Source organism: Thunnus maccoyii, chromosome 23 (assembly GCF_910596095.1).
Source record: "Thunnus maccoyii chromosome 23, fThuMac1.1, whole genome shotgun sequence".
Classification (NCBI taxonomy): domain Eukaryota; kingdom Metazoa; phylum Chordata; class Actinopteri; order Scombriformes; family Scombridae; genus Thunnus; species Thunnus maccoyii.
Window position 1 is genome coordinate 1,358,064 of NC_056555.1, and position 20,017 is coordinate 1,378,080.

Consider the following 20,017-nt stretch of genomic DNA (forward strand, 5'->3'; position numbering starts at 1 on the left):
GTTGATCCAAGCCATGGAAGCTCATACTGAGTCACTAATGTTGTCTATGGGGAAAAAAAAGGATTTTACTTCCGGAACCAGGGACCCCCAAAATAGCTCCTCTCACTTTGCAACTCTATAATGTACAAACATTGTCTCAAGAAGTTTTTTTACTCTTTTTTTTCTTTAACAGGCCCACATAGCACTGGTTAATGATTTAAGATGTTTATCTCTTTACAACATTCAGCATTTGGCAGGACCCATTGTGCTGTTAGGTTTGTATTCCACTTGGAAAGTGGAAGATATTTAGCCTAGCTTGATAATGTTAGCAATAGTTCCCACTAGACATTACTTTTGGTTTATGCTATTTCAACACCTGCTGAGTCATCAGCAGCTCCTGCACACTCAGGCTGTTTGTCCTACATTATAGAAAGTAAGGGGCTAGCTAGCATTATCTGTCTGCTCCAGTTGTGGTGACAGCAAATAACCAGACTGTGAAGTGTCTGTATTCAGTACAGAGCTGGAGTCAGGATGTGGTTAGCCTAGCCTAGCATAAAGACTGGAAGCAGGGGAAAACAGCTACTCTGGCTTTGTTCAAAGTTCAGAAATACACCTACCAGCACCTCTAAAGCTCACTGATTAACATGTTGTCAGTAATGTATATAAGTATATACCAATTTTACACATGTTATTATGTTTAAAGGGATTAGCTATAGCAGTTTGAGTAAGAATATCATCACAGATTAATAACTACCTGTTAATCTACAACCTGGCTGTAGTCCTTTTTTTTAGCATTTCAACATAGATGCTCTCTGTGAATAGGGGTGGTGTTTGATGCAATGTGGGTGATGATCTCTTAGATTATTAAATAACATAAACAATAAGCACATAATGTAAGTAAATATCCCTACATGGGTTAAATAAGATCAGGAGAAGGGAAACCACAGGGGGAAATATACCTGTAGGCTGTTGGTGGACTTTAAATCTAGTTAACACCATGGGCTTGTTTGCCTCTAATTCCTCCAGTTAAATTGTATATAATTATTATGATTATTATCTATATATTATCATCATTGTTATATGTTATTATCTTTATAATTATTCAAGTGGCAGACTCCCGGCTCCATAGAGGAGGAGGAGAACATATTATAAAAGTGCTGGGATCTTGAATTAACTCAACACACCTTATGATCCAGACCACAAGCATATCTCCTAATATTAACATGCAGGCTCTATTAGAAGCTACAGCTCTACGCAACATTAACAGCCTGTTTATCCTGCTAACTGATATAACAATGACCGGTATCTACTTTTCCCTGCAGATCATATTTATGGTGGGTCGAGGTTACTTGTCTCCCGACCTCAGCAAGGTGCGCAGCAACTGTCCAAAGGCCATGAAGAGACTGATGGCTGACTGCCTGAAGAAGAAGAGAGAGGAGCGACCCCTTTTCCCTCAAGTGAGACAAATAAATGTAGCGCAATTATATGCAGTTATATTTTTGGGGACCAGGTGGGGCCAAAAAAAACCTTTCCTGAATTATATTTTATCATATTTTAGTAAGACATCTCCCTGTTTCCTGATCTGCTCCTGTTTTAATTTGCCTCAACACTTCCTTCATTTTGACCTGTTGTCTCAGTCTATTCAGTATAATGTACGCAGTGCACAGTAGGGGTGTAACAGTACATAAAATGAATGTTTCAGTATGATTTCGCAACAGCAGAGAAAACAAAAGAAAGGTAGAAAAAGAACATTTTGGTTTTTTATTTTGAAAAATGTAATCATCCAACAATGGTTCATTGGTCATAACTATTACTAAAACAGTTTAGTTGTGCTGCAGTGGAAACTATTACAGAAACCACTCTGCCGCAGTGAAAATGAATGAGGTTGCGGCTCCGCCCAATTCGCTGCCTTCTGGGTGTTTCTACGCTAACGTGAAACATCAACAGCAAGTGTAGAGTTTCATTGGCAGTAGCTTAACACTGTTTGAAAAAACGGCAAAGTAGAAGTGATTGCAATTTAATTAATGAACGATTACAATATGTTTGTATTCAGCAAGTAAGCCATTATTGTACAGGTAATTCCATCCCCTTCAGTGTCTGTTACCCATCCTTTATTTGTTGGTGCCAACCACACTATGGTTTGATACTGGAATTTATTTTATAATAGAAAGACTGGTGTTTCCATTAGTCAGTGCTGATTGTAGGTGTATTTTAGTCCCAGAATGTGATGTAATGTCAGTAGACCAATGTGGATTTTTTTAAGGGGGGGGTAAAATGTTTTTTAAACATGTAGCAGCAAATTGGGTTTCAGTTTTTTATGTTATCTGTGAATTTCACATTATTAAGACATGTTTAATGTTGTTTAATCAATGAACAATTGAATTGGCTTTGCCAATAGATGGCCTCCATTTGCTGGTTGAAAACTGAAGCAATGACTCAAACACAATGCACATTTTTCTTGGTTTTGGTTGGTCGTGTTTTGCTGTGAATGGTGATAATTCTGATTCTGATTGATGACCCTGTGGCTGTGCTGTGTGTTTTTTTTTCAGATCTTGGCGTCCATTGAGCTGCTGGCTCGCTCGTTACCCAAAATCCACCGCAGCGCCTCAGAGCCTTCGTTAAACCGAGCCGGCTTTCAGACAGAGGACTTCAGCTTGTACGCCTGCGCCTCACCCAAAACCCCCATCCAGGCTGGCGGCTATGGTGAGCTCAACAACACATACACATACACATGTGTTTTAACAGTATTTGTGGCACCTCTTTGATTCAATATATCAAAGAACCAACCTGAGTTGTTGATGTTGATGTTTCAGGTTGAAAGTTTCATTCACAGTAGCTTAACAAATATCGAAAAAACAGCAAAGTAGACGTGATTGGAATTAATGGTAAATGGACTACACTTAGGCTATATGGTGCTTTTCTAGTCTATTGACCACTCAAAGTACTTAACAACTCATGCCAGCATTCACCCATTCACACACACATTCATACACTGATGGCAGAGGCCGTCATGCAAGGTGCCAACCTGCTCATCAGGAGCAATATAGTGCTTTACAATGCTTCTAATGCTCACTCACCCATTCACACACACACTCACACACTGCTGGTGCAGCCATTGGGAGTAATTTGGGTTCAGCATCTTGCCCAAGCACACTTGAACATGCGGACTGGAGGAGCTGCGGATTGAACCACCAACCTTTTGATTGGTGGATGACCCACTCTGCCTCCTGAGCCACACCCGCCAATTACTGAAAGAGTAGGAAGAATATTTCTGTTACAATACACGTTATTAATTCAAAAACAGCATTCTATTTTACATACAGGTGCAGTTGTTGTAAAATAGTTATAGCATGGATGATTTAGCAAAATCTGATGCAGATATTAAACACGAAGATTATAGCTGCATGAGTAGTTTTCTTAAACAATCAAATGACTGTATATAAAGGCGTCACTTGTAGTAACAAACCCACAGAGCATTATCACCAACTCTGCAGTTCCTCTCAGCTCTGCCGAGCTTTTTTAGCCTCTCTTAGTTAATTGCTTTTGTTTTCCAGGCCACAATTTCCACTCTCATCAAACAAGCTCTGATAAATTCCACATAGAGCATGAGGAAGAGTTGGTGGAGACCAAACCAGAGCTAATAGGAAAGTGTATATTGGTCAGGTGGACACAAACATGACTCCAAATCAATTATGTTGCTCTGTCTGCTTTATCTGTAAATATGAAACACTTTCACCGTATCAGATATTGTGTTTTAAGCTTGCTCCACCGCTTCCAAGTAGCAAATAAAATGATAAAAGTAATACATCTTAAATATACAGGTTCACAAGATAATATTTTATTTGTATTGCACATCTTTGGTAAACAACCACTAGGGGTGTAACAGTACGAGTATTTGTGCCAAATCGCCACAGTACAGACGTTACGGTTCAGTGCATGCAGTATATATATATTAAAATAGTTTAATAATCCACGTAGTCCGAAGTGTGGAACAATAATTCTATAGCACAAGTTCTACCTGGAACGTTTTGGCAGTGCACCACTTAGCTATAGCATACTCATGGATGTATTCTAGCCAGCTTAGCCAAGTTAGCATGGTTACCCTGTTACCCTGGTTACCCTGTAGTGTTGCTGCCGTCAGAATTACAAACTAGAGACCCATGACACTGACGGAGTGCAACACTATTATTAAATATGCGCCATTATCTCTGGCCCTGTGATGGTTGTGTTACTGTTGTAGCTGCTGCAGGTCTGTCAGCAGGTGTCCTGACTCCTTGCAAGAAACATAAAGCTTGTTTTCTTTTTCCATTGCAGCACAACTAAACTGTTTCAGAAATAGTTAGGACCAATGAGCCATTGTTGGATGTTTACATTTTTCAAAATAAAAGATCAAAAATGTTATTTTCTTCCTGTTTTTTTTTTTTTCCCCTGCTGTACTGAACTGTGAATTTTGTGTAGTGTTACACCCCTAAGAACTACACATCTCAATATCCATGCATGAAGAGATGCGGAATGTTGTCAGTAATGTCATTCCATAGAGGTGGAGATGGGGATAGCTGTACTGTGAAGATGCAATTTATTTCTACTTAAATCTTGTTTTGCCTGAGATGAGACACTCAGCTGAAAATACATTTCCACTTTCTGCCTTCATTTGAATTGGTTGAGTTAAACTGTGACAAAAAAAGATACCAACAGTTAAACCTGATACTTGAAATGATTAAGCCCGCTGCAACAGTGCTTACATACTAATTTTCTGCTTATGTCTTATTTTTTTTCAGGGGAGTTTTCAGCATTTAAGTAAGTGCTGACAATCCCACTAGTCCATCCCTCGTCACTTCTCAAAAGTCTTGTGTCCCTGCGGTGGATTCATTCATTACTGAAAAAAACTGAAAAAAATAGTCTCAAAGAATGTGCTGTTTTCTTCCTCTGTCAACCTGAAGAAGGCAGCCTCTCTGGAGTCCTTCCAGCAAAAAAGCTGTCCAGCAGGCAAACAGCCACAGCGACAGACAAAACAGAATTAGGAAAAAATAAAAAAATAAAAACAAAAAAAAAGAAACTTGAACAACACAAAAAGGAAAGAAAAGAAAAAAAACAAGACACGAAGATATCCATACCAAAACGGTTTTGAGGAGGATACGGAAAACTCCACGGATCGACCTGCCTGCTGGAGGGGAAGATGAAAGCAAAAAGGAAAGGGGAGACGTCAGGAGAAGTCGAGGTTTTGGGAGATACTCGTCCCGTCCTTTCCTGCTCGGGTGAGGAGGGAGGCTGGTTTGTCCAGCCGGGCCGCTGAACTGTGCTTTGACCGACGGCAGGACGGGGGCCTGTGGAAGGAGGAGCGGCCTGGAACCGGTCGGTTGAGATGGAAGGCCAGGTGTTAGCCCGTTCCTGAGATGAGTCAGAGGTCATTCAGCAGGAATTAACCCCGAAGGAAGACGACTTGAAAGATAGATCTATTTTTATTTTTTCATTAGTTTCTCATGTTGCTAGATTTTAGCTAGGAGTTGCTAGGAATGCCAAGCTTTTTTTTTGTCCTTTTGTTTCTTTTGAAGAGATGGTAGCTATTTTAGATGAAAGCTTTCCTCCCTGCCACGCAGCACAGGCCTTTGCTTTTTTTTTCTTTTTGGGCTTAATGCTGACCAAATTCCACAAAATACTGTGTCTTGCCTTCTTGTTTGCCTCTAACCAATTAGAAACGAGTGATAAAACTGCTCTTGTATCTATTGGGAGTTTTTGCTAAAAAGGATTTCTAAACCTTCATGTGAAAGTAGAAGAGGTTCCTTCTGTAGATGTCTGGTCCAACAACAGGAGCTGTTCTTTAAGAGGGAAAAATGAACAAATGAAATGCATGTTCATTAGTGAGCTTTAGAGGTGTTGGTAGGCATGAAAGATTTTGCTCCTGAGATGCTTCACCTTTTCAAAGGATTTCATGTGGAAGCAGCAGAAGCAGTTCTTTCCGTAGATTTCCAGTAGAAAAGCCTAGAGCCTGACATGGTCTGCCGACCACAGGAGCTGTTCTTAGGGAGGAAAAACTCAGATTTGTTTGCTACACAAGAGTGGTTTCTTTTTGTGTTTGAAGAGCCTGGTCTAAGTGGAGCTGCTGCTCAGGCTTTACACTGAGCTCCAGTGTAAGTCATGTGTACAGTACTTGTTGCTTTTCTAAGCTTCCAAGTTGTTACACAGCATCATTGCAACTAAGTTTTTCCTTTGCTTCTCACATTTTTCCAAAAAAAAAACCTAACCTCAGATTTTTTTGTGACACCAAGTGCATGTTGTCATATTCCTTTTTGGTTTTTTTTGATAATGTGGCTTTAATATTGCACTCAGCTTAAAATGGGGACCTTACTTGTTGCAGCTGCTGACTAATGTGCTGCAGCGTTACCTGCTGAAAGGACCGGTGATCCTCTGGAGAGTTCTGTTAGTCTTGGGAAAAGTCCGAAAATGTTCTTTCAATCTCACCTTTTACTTTCTCTACACATGCACCTGTACTTTTTCATTCCAGCGTGTGTTAAGGATTGTAGGTGTTATTACAGGTTCATTTTATTTTGTTATCGTCGTCATTTGCCTTTTTCTGTACAGGCAGGCCTGCAGATATTTACTTATTTATGTGAATTTTTTTTTGTTTTGTTTTCTGGATTTATTTTAAGAACCGCTTTATTTGAAGCTACCAGTCTTTCTTTTGACGCTTGTTTAGTCGTTGTGACTCGTGTACTTGCACTTTGTAGAGATGGATTGAAGCAAATGAGCGACTTGCCTTTTCCTTTTCTTTTTAATTGAAGAATACATTGTGACATACGGAGCTGATGACCCAAAATTTCAATTTCCAGTGCACGAGTCATCTGCAGGGGCTGAACTGTGAATACTGTGCTGGGAAGGCTCGATTGTCAGCTAAGGACCCTCCAGCAGCCGCGTATGTAACCATACCTACAGTGATGGGAGCTGAGCAAATGAGACTGCTGGCTTGATAAATGGATGTTGTGGAGGTGGAGCACACAGTTGAATCGTTGACATTCGTTGAGGATCATGTACGTCTTTCTGTCATGAACTAACCCTCAGGCATCTCCTCACATAGCAACGTTATTACACGTTTTGTCGCCAACCTTTATGGAACAGTCCAATGTGTTAGGAAGTACACCAGTTTTTCCTCTTACCCACAATCAGGTGAGAAGATAAACATCAGTGACATATTTGTGTGTCCAGGACTGAGATCGTGTTGCAACATATTTAGCCTAGCTTTGCACAAAGACTGGAAGCAGGGGGAAACTGCTAGCTCTGAGCAAGGACAGTCTATTACTTTCCACGGATCCTGGATCACCATCTCCTGTAATTTAGACATTTTTTGTCACTGAGCAGCTCATATAATGTGTTATAAGAAGCATGTCGAAAATGCAAACTGGTAGAAAATCTTAAGTGAGAAAAACCAGGTCAGGCTGGTGCAAAGTGACAAACATGACAAGGTCACCACCTCAGCTACTGTCATCAGTAATCAACATCTTAAATACCGGTGATTTTATATCATTTTGAAGTTACACAGTATGTAGGTTTATGTGTATATTTATGTGTGTAAACAGTAACAATGCTGCCGTATTGATGCCTTTAGATGATGTTATTTTGAGTGTCGATGGAGCAGCTACAATGTTAGCATAGCTCTGATCGATCTGAACTCCATTCCTGTTGTTTTTCCCAATTTATAAGTGGCTAAAAAGAATACAGTGAGTTTGTATTTCCAACATTCTTCTCATAACAGATTTTATGAGCTGCTCCTTGACTGAATATACCCAAGTAATGGGAGATAGTGATCTCCTGTAATCCTGCTCCATCAAGTGAAAAAGAAGTATCTCTGGACTGGATGCACAAAGATGACATTGATATTAATCTCACATTACTCAGGGTAAGACATCAGACAAGAGCGTTTTCTAATTCATCACGTGATAAATGATGAATTATAACCAAACCAAAATCTGTGTGAAGCGTGATATCTACTGGTGGACGCAAGGTACTTAATGTCCATCTGCTATTGGTCCAGTCCCAGGTGATGTCACTCTGTAGAGTGCGTGTTCACTTCATTTGACCTGGCAGCAATGGTGGGGCAAAGCCTTTGAAGGTTAATTCCAGATTTATTACACCATTCATGTCCGTGATAACAGCATTGCACCCACCAAGTTAATACCTAGGATTTGGGAAGGCAGTAAGGCTGTCACTTTTTTATTTGAAGGTTGAACTAGTGTCCCAACATGGAGAAAAAAATAAATCTGATATAATCTGTTTGAATTTAAAATTGACAGTGTGTAGGCGCAATAGGCCGTGCCTTGTACTCCACCAGTTCAGAAAATGTACTGTCCATCTGGCCATTGCATGTCCTGTTGCCCTAATCAGTAACTAGGCTATTGTTCTCTTTGCCAATGCAAAATGGAGAAAGCTAGCAAGCTGAATAATAATTACACCACAGGAGTAGAACTTATTTGGAAGGAAAAACAAAGGTAAATGATAAAAATGATTGCCAAACTGTCAGTTTTAGTATCCACCAGGTTATAGAAAAACCCCACCGCACACCACCTGCCCAAACAGCAGACACACAACGTTAGCAAGTAGCATTTAGCTGCTAAAGAGCCAGATATTTTTCTCTTATATTTTGTAGAGAACAAACCAGAGCTAAAAGGAGAGTGAATAGTTGTCATCTGGAGACAAGAAATGTGGTTTCAAATGAATTGCTAACATTGCTATGTGTTCACTGGGTGTGTAAATAGGTGGTTAGCTAACAATTGTGCTGTAATAACTTATGGTGGAGGTTTTGTTTTCAGCTTGTTGTGGACTTCTGTCCCCAAGTAGGTTAAAATGGGGAAAAAAAAAAAAGCTGGTGTCACCTGACACTAAAGACCAGCTAATAGCAGCCATTCCAGTATGCGGGTTTCACCAGTAGATTTTAAAGAAGAGAGCTCCACAGGTTTTGGTTTGCAGTTTGCACTACTCTGTTATCTGTCCATTACTTATACGTGACTCCTCCACAGTATGCAGGTTATGGTTAGACTGATATACAGAGACAATGTAGGGCTTTTATTAAATATGACATATCGTCCAGTCGTGTAACACCTCTGATATGATGGAGGTTCCTCTCTGTCCACAACTTCACCAAACGTGGGGAAACCTGAGTTAACATGTTATTCACTCTCAAGAAGATGAGAACCACCTCAAGGATTGTCTGGGTTGTGAAGGAGACTTTTGAGTCACTTGATGTGAGAGAGATAATTGTCGAGAATTTATTTGTCGTGAAATTGTACATTTTTGAAGATAATGAAGAAACTGTGTCATAATGTAGGTACCTACAGATGAGGACTGAGGATGTGGGAAAGTGTGGATTCTGGTTGTAGTCACTGAATTCACAAACGGTGTCGGAATTCTGAAATAATTTTAGACTTAATGATATTCTCAGTTTTTCTTTATTTTAAGAATACTGATTTAAGTCAGAAGAGTTCTTTCATGAAGTCAGACTTTGTTCATTCTCAGAATTCTCTTGAAATCTCAGAATTCTGAATTTAAAGTTAGAATAATTGTGTTATTGTGATATTATTGGGCTTTATTCTGAAAATGAAGAGTTGTATTTTATAGTCGACAAAGACATGAAATGTGAGGAGAGTGAGAAGGAAATGACAGGCGGGCACTTCTGTTTACACCTAGAATCTTGAAATTCAGGAACTAAGATCAGAATTTTTCTTTTTTAAATTCAAAAGTCAAAAGTTAAGACAAAAGTCTGAAAGGTTGGTGTCATTCTGTCACAGGGTCAACACACACACACACACACACACACACACACACACACACAAAGATAAATAGACAGACAAATGGGCAGTTGCGTTTCCAATCCACTGAACCTGCATGTCTTTGGACAGTAAAAGAATATGGAAAGAAAGGGCGCACTAAATCTGACTTTAATCTCACAATAATTCAGAATTATTAGATTAAAGGGTCAGTCCACATAAATTTACTCACTTCCCTCCAGTGGTATCTATTCAGTCAGATAGTTTTTGTTTTACGTGTCTAAATTTGAAGTCTCTGACATTTCTTCCTCCAGCCCAACACAGTGGAGGTGAATGGAATGTAGTTTGTGCTGCTCAGTGCATTGAATTTATTACTCTGGATAATGTGCAGACTTCACAGTGAACTGTTATAACTGGAACTACTTTCCACCAAGGAAATCTTCCCTAAGAGAAGTGTTGATGGTGGCTGTGCAGCAAGTAAGATGAAGCTAATTTACTGTCATAGTGAATCCCTTAGTGACTTAAATGTACTGTCTTTGAGTTTGTAATAAATATATAGTTTTAATCTCATACTAAAACTTTCAACTCCAACAAACGAGGGTATTGAACCAGACGATTAATCAATCGTCTAGGCCAAAGTCCAGAATCTTTAACTGGTTATTCTGTAATTAATCCAGACAAACATATCAAAAATAAGACACAACATATCTAAAATAAGACCGAACAAGAAAGGAATTATTTGATCGATGTATAACAAAATACTCATTATTGAGAGAAAGGTGATAATTATTCTGATATAGATTGTGGATGATATTGTCCATTGTCACCTCCATCGTATTGGGCTGGAGGCAGAACTCTCAGAGACAGATATCTCAAAATCTAGACAAATGAAACCAAAACTGTCTGCATGATACATCCCACTTTGTTTGGAAGCTGCAGATGACAAAAAAAAGTTCTCTTAACGTCCCCTTACTTGCTTGTTTTGATGCTTTTGACCTTGGAAACCGCTGTTGTCGAGTGAAAGAATGAAAGAGGTTCTCAGAATCACAGTTCTGTGAGAACTGAGCAACATATAAAAACTGTGATGTGGTCAAAAGCTCCAGAACAGTTGAGATTTTTTCTGTCAGCTGCTGCTGTTTGATAGACCCAGAGTGAAGTGTTAGCATCACTAGATGCAGCACATGTCCTCAGTCCTCCTCCACACATCAGTATCAGCCTTCACAAGCCTGTTTTCAGATTACAGTGGCAGTTGGCAGCTGTAGGGCTGTTCTGGGATCAGCTGTTGCACGTTTTTTTCAGATTGTTCACATGTCGGGACCTGAGGAAGTAAACAGTAATGTCTTTCAGAGTGCTGTATTTATTTTCCTTGGAGATCTTTTTATTTTCTATGAGAATATTATCACACATGTATATCTCCTGAAACGTCATTGAATCTGCAGGAGGAAAAACCCTGACCTCCATCACTGAGGGGTCTCCTCTCCTCCACCCACCTCTGATCTCACCACTCCTCCTCCTCCTCCTCCTCCTCCTCCTCCTCCGCTCTTCCTCTTCCTCTTCCTCCAAGACTTTGTGTTTAGTTTTCTGTACTTTTCATTGTCCTTTTTTTTTTTTTCTTTCTTCTGGAACATTCCCTCCCTCTCCCTCCTTGCCTGCACCTTAAACCCAACAATTCCTTTCAACTGAGAACTATCATGAAAAAACTTTATGGAGATTTGTTTTTTTTTTTTTTTTTTTTGTTTGTTCGTTTGTTTTTCCACCTGTAAATAGTTGTACAAAGGAAATACTGTCAGTTTGCTAGGAGGCATGGAGACTACAAATGTAACAAATTATAAAATGTTCAAAATAAAGAGACAAAGATTAAAAGACATTTTGATAGGCAGACCTCTGAGAAAAACGGTTGAGTGTAAAAATATTTAAGGCTGTATCATAAGGAGAAAGAGCTTAATGTATTTGTTGTGAATATGAAAAACTGATATATTAAAGAAGTGCATGAAAACTGTAGCTTGGTTCTTGTGTCATTTGTCTTCCACTAACTCAGACGTGCTTTTCTTCCACATGGTGGCAGCATCCACCACTGGAAACATCTGCTGCTTTAATACGCTGTGAAACAATACAGTCCAATTTTTATCTGTTTCATGACACATCTGCCAATATAGTTCCAAAGCCACCTTCACAGTCTTAGTGTTCAGTGTGTAGTGAACCTGTACTTCAAGATGATATATGATGAATTATAATCACACATCTACTCTACCAAACATACATAGAAACAACAGCAACAATACACTAAATTTTCCCAGTTTCTCAATAATTTCCTAGAAAGGAACTGAAGAGGTTTTCTTCACTATAATCATTCCCCCTGTTCATACTGGCTATTAAAAGATAGTAAAAGACTGTAATGTTGAAAGATATCTACTTGATTTGACCCATTTGGACAACTGAAGCTTCATATTAGCTTAAATACATTTTTACACAGAAGGAGGACTGTAGATTTTGTCCTCCATCATTTCCATTGTAAGGTCATTATGAAGGGATCTTCTAATGGTCAGTATGAACAGGAGGAATGATTACAGCAAGAAAAACAGGTTTCAATGTTTATTTGGGCTCCTGACTGTTGTTTTAAGGCAATAATTGTGAACCCATCCTTAAATCTAGTTCAGATAGACAGTTCAATTGGTACACTCTCAGTTAATTTAATGAAAATTTGAAATGTGTCTACAGGTGAGCAAACAATTCAAAATATATTAAGAATATAACTTTAATACCTGCCTCAGAACTTTGTATTAAAGAACATATTTCTTTTTCAGGAGACTTCTGAGTAAATTGGGAACTATATTTATATATATATATATATACATGTTTATGTACACACACATACACACACATATTTTTAAGGGCATTAAAACCAAAGCATTAATCTCTGGTAGCTCATTTAAAGTTAATCTCTTTTTTTTAGATACTGTGTGGGTTTTTTTCTTTATATTTTCTTGTGCTATGGGCCTCCCATAAACTGTGTCTTTAATTAAGTCTGAATTGAATTATCTTTATCTTGCTCTTGACCAAAGGACTAAACGGATGGACAAATCAATTTCAAGTGGAGAGCTGACATCCATGGGTTCACCACTAGCAGGACAACAAGTTTGATTGCGTAGGAACCTGAGAACATAAACATTTCTTTTCCTTCATTATCTTGTTGTTTGAGAAATTGCTGCCCCAGAGGTATCCAACTCAGTGTCTGAAGGCAGTTCTCCACTGATGCTGCAGGAGTCACCAAGGAGCTGCAGTTCATCTCTCCATTATTCAAATACACACACACACACACATCACCACACAAAGACATGCTCACATAAATACATATCAGATGACTTGATACTTGACTTGCAACTGAAAATGCGAGCCAGGAGAAATTAATTTAATGTCAAGTCAAATTCATTCATCTGTATTAAATACTTGTCTAACACAAGTAATACTTATAAAAGTGTGTAAGTGAGTTCTGTGGTTTTGTAGGAAGAGATCACATCACACACACACACACACACACACACACATAAGAGGCCAGTTTGACTCTGTAATAATCATATGCCTCAGCAGATAAGGCTGCTGTTGATAAGATCAAAGCACACAGGATATCAGCCTGTGTTCTGTATGTGGATAGATGGAAGTATAACATGTTTGTCTATATAAAAGTGTAGAGCATCACACCATGACCTGACTCTATCTCTATTTTACAGCAGTGTTCAGACTGTCTACACCTCTGAAATATGATAATGCACACCGTTAAACATATTTACAACCCTTCATAAAATCACAGACGCTGCCTGTCCCTCATATCATATTTGCAGTTTATCACCACGGTTACAATATGGATACCTTTATTTATATGACAGTATGTAATAGCTATAAGATCCTAATCCTCCCACACACAGTGCAGCAGTGTGAAACATCCATCAGGAATATGTGGGAGGGGGGAGGTGAATGAATCACCCTCTCCCCTCACTCATCTACAGTGCTGTGCCCTTGTACAGAGTACCGAAGCCCCAGCTGCTCCAGTGGAGCTGCTCAGAGGCCGACAGTACAAGGCTGTGGAGGATTTTAGTTTACTCTCACTGTGTTGGACAGTATAAATGTGAAGTAGGACAATGAAGGAAAAGAGCAGTGATCTCCCGAAAATAATGGTTCAAACAATACCATGCTGAAGTTGGCTTCCAACTCACAGCTTCCAAGTCAGATGTTAAGGGGAAATGATCTTAAGCAGCCGAATCTCAGTTTTTGCACCACTTATAGTTGTCAAAACTGTCAGACATAGTTTAACGTTGTACAAAACTCACTGTTTCCCCACTTTCTTTTCATCAGACCACATTAAACGACAGGCTGTATGCACACAAGAGTCTTATCTTAGCAGTAAGATTCCTCCTGAAATAGTGCAAAAAAAGTTCATAGCTCAGTTTCCTGTTAAAGGACGGGTTCACAAGTTTTCAAGTCTGTCTTAAAACAACAGTCAGGAACCCAAATGAACATTGAAACATGTTTTTCTTGCTGTAATCATTCCTTCTGTTCATACTGACCATTAGAAGATCTCTGACAGTAAATTATCTCTTCATAACGCACTTACAATGGCAGTGATAAAGACAAAATCCACAGTCCTCCTTCTGTGCAAAAATGAATTTAAAAGTTTATCTGAAGCTAATATGAAGCTTCAGCGTCCAAATGAGTCAAATAAAGTAGATATCTTTCAATGTTACAGTATTTTTAGTGTCAAAGTCCCTCTTTTTGTTACTATACTTCCACCACAGCTCAACAGGGAAACACTGTCTGAGGAAACACAAAGAGGGAATTTGATGCTAAAAAAACTGTAAATGTGTCAGATATCCACTTGGTATGACTAACTCAGACTGCTGAAGCCTCATAGAAGCTTCACATCTACTTTTAAATGTATCTTTGCACAGGAGGAGGACTGTGGATTCTGATCTCATATGAGAAGATTGATCTCCTCAGCTTCTTAAAGTGTTTCCCTGACTTTGTAATAAATGTAATATCTCAATCATCATGTCTTACACACAGTGGGACTAGACATACGTTTCTCTCTCTGCATGTTTTACCTTGTGTTGCTGCAGCCTTTATGTGAATCTGTCAGCATTTAACATTTTGGTAATACTTTCAGCACAACACAAATCTGTCAGGTCTGACCTATTAAGACCTGACTTTTACATAAAAGTGACCTTGTAAAAGTGACCAGGGTGCATATTCAGACATGAATGTTAAATTGCAGATTGATGTAAATGGGTGAATGTCTGAAAGGGGCTTAACTCATGCACCATTTCTTCTTAACTTCCTTGTTTTTTTAAACTGATTCCTGCAAAGACATCTTGTCAGGACTGTCCTTCTACCACGAGTCAGTTTATGTGTTCGCCACATCATGGGCTCTCTGCTTTCCTCCTGTCTCTACTGCAAACAGCTTCTTTCTGTTCTTTTGTCTTTCTCCTCTCTTCATTTCCTGCAGCAAACTCCACATCTCCTCTGACCAACTCTCCCTTTTGTTTCTCTACCTTCTCTTTATGCACCAGCATCTCCCCGTCCTTCATCACTTATTCCATCCACAGTGCGTGCGTTGCTGCTCGGGCCCTCAGGCGTTGCCTCTCCTGAGTGATTTATTGTCTTTACAGGCTTCTTTGAATGCTCCCAGCTCCTCCATCTGCCCCCCCCCTAACAAGAGAGAGGAGGAAACTTCCACCACTGGGACATCATTGTACCAATCACCGGCCTCACATCCACACATCCCTGTACAGTTAACTGGGCTGGAGGAGGCTCGATGTGCTCTGACAGCAGTAATCAGAGTTTGACAGTGTATTGTAGAAAACAGCTTAAATGCTAATATTCTCCTTTGACAATCAATCTTATTATTTTTTTAGGTGTTTGCAACTTTTTAGAGAAAACCATGCATAAGATGAGACGTTTGATTAGCTGTATCTGTGTGTCCAGTGCAGGTCTAGGACATGTTTAGCTTGGCAAAACACAAAAACTCAAAGCAGAGGGAAAGTTAGCCTATATCAAAAGTGATAAAAATAATAAATTGATGTATCCAAAGAAATAAACAACTAAATAACAAACCAAAGGGAGCATTCAGCTCTACAAAGCCAAATATTTAGTCAAAATTGAGTTAAGACTGGAATCTGCATTTCTTTTATTATATAAAACAAATTGTGTTTTAAAGTTGGAAATCTTACAAGAAAGTTGAACCTGGTTCAACTTTTGCTGCGACGCAGCATGACATCATACTGTAATATCGTGGTAATGCTGTGGCGGAAGTGAAGGGGGGTGAAATCACTTATCCAGGAGTAGCTGCAGTGTGCAAGAGCAACCACCAAGTGGCACAGATGATACAGTCTCTCTGTAGGGTAGTCAATACAAAATGGCAACCATGCACAGCAAGTAGACATGACGGGAAACAGAGAAACGCCGTGAAACTCATTGGGAATGAGTCACAGCGCTCTTTTATTTTCTGCCGGGCCTGTACAGCATACTTACACGTTACACAGTCTTAATTTCGTAATGAACATTTGTTATATTTAAACCAACCATCCGTCAACACAGTTTAGACTTATAAGACACAATTTATATAATAGTAATCGTCTTTATTAGGTTCATCAATGATGACAAATGATTTGAAGTCTATAGTTTTCGAATGTTTAGAGTCATCAATGTTTTATTAGACTCAGCGGTAGCATTTGCTTAATAGGATTGGTCTGAAATTTACAAGGTTTCCTTGATATTTCTCAATATTTCTCAGTGCGAACTCTTCAATGTTCTCTTTCTATGTGTTTTTAAGCATAGGATTTCCAACAGTTATACTGAAATGAGGTTTTTAAATGCGGAAAAATTAATGTGTCGTGTCAAATTTACTCTGTGTAATGCATCCCCTATTATTTCAGCTTTGATCATTATTAATAGTATGAAATTTACGCTGTTGAGCCAAAACAGCCAAGAATATGTGGTGGTAAAACCATGTGACTCATAGATATACAGAAATATAGTTACAGTGTGAATGCATTATTCAGCAGACAGATGAATTTTACCATATTTTCAGTAGATAGACTGAGGTTTTCAAGAATGAAGATATTGTTTCAATGTAGACACACATGGGGGTCACTATTCTGTCTGTTTGTGGAGCCATGCATTGTCTGGTAAAAGAGCGACGAGGAAGACAAAGTCAAGTGATGTAATTCAAGCCCAGCCTGTAAACAAAAACCCCTTTTTAATTTGACTCTAAAGATTTTGATTTTATTAGTATGTAACCAAATATTACAGATTGTAATATATAATTAATTATATGTGTAATTATATAATTCTTGTCAGCAGTATGAACTGAAATAACATAAAATGACATCTGTAATCAGTCCAAACATTCATCTTTGAAATGAGTAAAAGCTTATACAAAGACCTCTCCCAAAAACCAAGACCCGATAAATTACAGGGAAAAAAAAGTGGTTTATTTGAATTTCTTTATTTCAAGAATGATACGTAAATGAGTTTGACAAATACACCAGCATGTCGTGGTCCACTATTTAAACTGGAAAGCCTCATTGAGCTAAAGTTTCATTCCTCACCATGTTACACTGATGCTCCACAGGACTGAAGATGGAACCAGTTCAGGCATACGTAATGGCTCTGCGCTCTCGTGCAGCACTTCTCAGGGGCTGTGCATTTATCAACATATCAGTCCTGCTGCAGGGATTTAATGAACTGAAGAAGCATTACATAAAATATAAAGCAGCTGTGGACAGAAAATAAATCATCATTACAAAATACTGTACTTACTGGAAACGCTGAGTGCTGCACACTTGGGCTAATCAAGTAACATTCAACTTTCAAATGCAAAATATTGCATGACAGCATCCTGTGAGGGTTTTGTTGGTGTAACTCCTTAACCAGGAAGACATTAGAACTGCTTGTCTGGAGAAAAATCCTTGTCAATTGGAGCCAGGGATTTTTTGGAGCCAGCACCTAGTGGCCGTTGGTGGTATTGCACTTTAACGTACTTCAGCCTCAAGCTGAGTTAGTTGCCGCATGAGGTTGTTCCTTGATTACAGGGTTGGTGGTTTGATCCTGTGTGTGTGTGTGAATGAGAGGTAAATTGTAAAGTGCCTTCTCCACTAAGGTAGAGAAGTGTTGAGTTGAGTGCAGTTCATGTACCATTTTAATTTGCATACTGGCGTAGTATTGTATTAACACAGAGTTGAAAAATGTGAACCAATCCTTTAAAGGAATAGTTTAACATTTGAGGAAATGTGCTTATTTGTTTTCTGACAAAAAGTTAGATAGTAAGTTTAACACCACTCTCACTCTCATCTGTCCGTTAAATATAAGGCTACAGCCAGATAGCTTAGCTAACCACAAAGACTGGGAGGGGGAAACATTTAGCTTAGTGCTGTCCAACGGTAACTAAATCCTCCTAACAGCACCTCTAAAGCTCAATAATTAGCAAATTGTATCTTGTTTAATCTGAACAAAAACAAAAAAACAAAAATGTACAGTAAAAACAGCATTTTGCCGTTTACAAGGGATTATGTGCCAGACTATTTCTTGGACCATTACTGGAGTGTCTGGAGCTGCACAAACTGAAATTTTGACCTGATTTGGCGCTAGGAGAAAAGTCATCAATGCTATTACCATACCAAATTTCACAGCAATCAATCTAGTAGCAATCAATAGTAGACGAGAAATTTCACTCAAACCACAAATGTCAACCACATGGTGGTGTCACAGGTAAAGTCAGGGGATCACCAAGGATTCAACCTCTGATGATGTGCCATAAAATGTTGTACAGATATCCACTATGACCAAACAGTTACTCAGATATTTCCGTATAGACTAAAGCAACTGACTGTCATTGCCATCTCTGATAGGACCAGAGGTTGCTGATGAAGCTGCCTGAAAAGATCCCCTCTGGGTTTAATGTGCAGAGGCAGAAAAAACATGTTCCACAGGTTAGAGGAGCTCAAACTGCTGAACTGACTTTGCTTAATAACATTTTCCTCATGTGTCACCAGTGGATCTCCCACTGCGTTGAAGAAACTTCAGCTCTCCTACATTTTAATACAAATATTCCCAGAGCACAGCTCAATAAGCTCACACCTTGAATGGGAGTTCTTTGTCATAAAGTGAGTCCTGATGCAATTTACTGGCAATACTTCTTTCTTAACCATCACTCAATTTTCCATTCAGTGAAATCTCATTTGATATTTAGATGCAAGAAAGGACAAATAAAAGTAAAGGGGAAGCTAAAGTTTGAACTTTTTTACATTCCAAACATTGTTCATAAAAAAGTCAGTTGCATGGTGGTACTTGTAGTCTTCCATGTGTGCCAAGATATATACATATACATATACATACATATACATTATTGATTTGTGAAATTCACTTGTTAAAAAAAATTGTGCTCTGTTACAAACGTGTGGATCGGTCAAATGCAACATAAAATAGTCTGGGTTACGTTAAAAGAATAGTTCAACATTTTGGAAAATAGAGAGCGAGATCAGAAGATCACCTTCAAGTCTGCATGTTCAGTACAGAGGTGGAGTCAGGGTGTGGTTAGCCTAACTTAGCATAAAGACTGGAAGGCAAGGGAAACGGCTAGCCTGGCTAACGGGAAACGGCTAACCTATCAAAACCTCTGAAGCTCACTAATTAATACGATGTATCTCGTCTGTATGCTTGTGTTTACTGAAACTATTTCGTAATAAAAAATTTAATTAAACCTCATTCAATGAAACATGATGAAACAAGATGTGAAATATGGTATCTGCCCAAAACACAATGGTAGCCAGTTATAACACTTCTGACACAACTTAGCTCATAAACTAATGTAAATACTGAATACTCATATTTGTTTTTCATGAATTTTTCTTCATAATTTAATCTCCTGTAAATTTTGAGTTTCAGTGACAGTAATTTGAAATTGTCTTTCAGATCAACTAAATGTGTGTGCCTACTTTTTAGTTAATGCAAGCGGAACATACAGTACAACTGAGCATGATGTGAGAATGACATCACTCAAATATGTTGTACTTTCCTTTGTAACAATTGCACCCGTTCTCGTCTATCCAAACATAAAGTCAAGTTTGCCTATGAAGAAACATTTTCCACCTTCATACTGTTGCAGTTGGTGTAACAGAAGTGGACACTCTCCTCTGTAATCACACTGTCCACACATGGTGCCAACACAAGAAGCATGCACATATGAAAACTGATGAGGCTATTTATTTTAATGTTATCTCCGTTAGCAAGAG

At 38.8% G+C, this 20,017-nt stretch overlaps 1 protein-coding gene and 1 long non-coding RNA gene across 3 annotated transcripts in view; one reads left to right on the top strand and one right to left on the bottom strand.

Annotated features, from left to right (window-relative positions):
• braf (B-Raf proto-oncogene, serine/threonine kinase) overlaps positions 1-9,958 on the top strand; it is a 40,323-nt gene extending 30,365 nt beyond the window's left edge. For both annotated transcript variants that reach the window (XM_042402822.1, XM_042402823.1), the window contains 3 exons: positions 1,302-1,436; positions 2,529-2,682; positions 4,758-9,958. In XM_042402822.1, the coding sequence (XP_042258756.1) occupies positions 1,302-1,436; positions 2,529-2,682; positions 4,758-4,780 (312 nt within the window). In that variant the 3' untranslated portion in view covers positions 4,781-9,958. The remainder of the gene's footprint in view (positions 1-1,301; positions 1,437-2,528; positions 2,683-4,757) is intronic.
• A 7,255-nt stretch (positions 9,959-17,213) lies between these two features.
• Positions 17,214-19,411, bottom strand: LOC121891026. The gene is made up of 2 exons (XR_006094015.1): positions 17,547-19,411; positions 17,214-17,471 (listed from the first exon to the last, which is right to left on the bottom strand). It is a non-coding gene; the product is annotated as an uncharacterized LOC121891026 (long non-coding RNA).
• Positions 19,412-20,017: the final 606 nt, after the last annotated feature.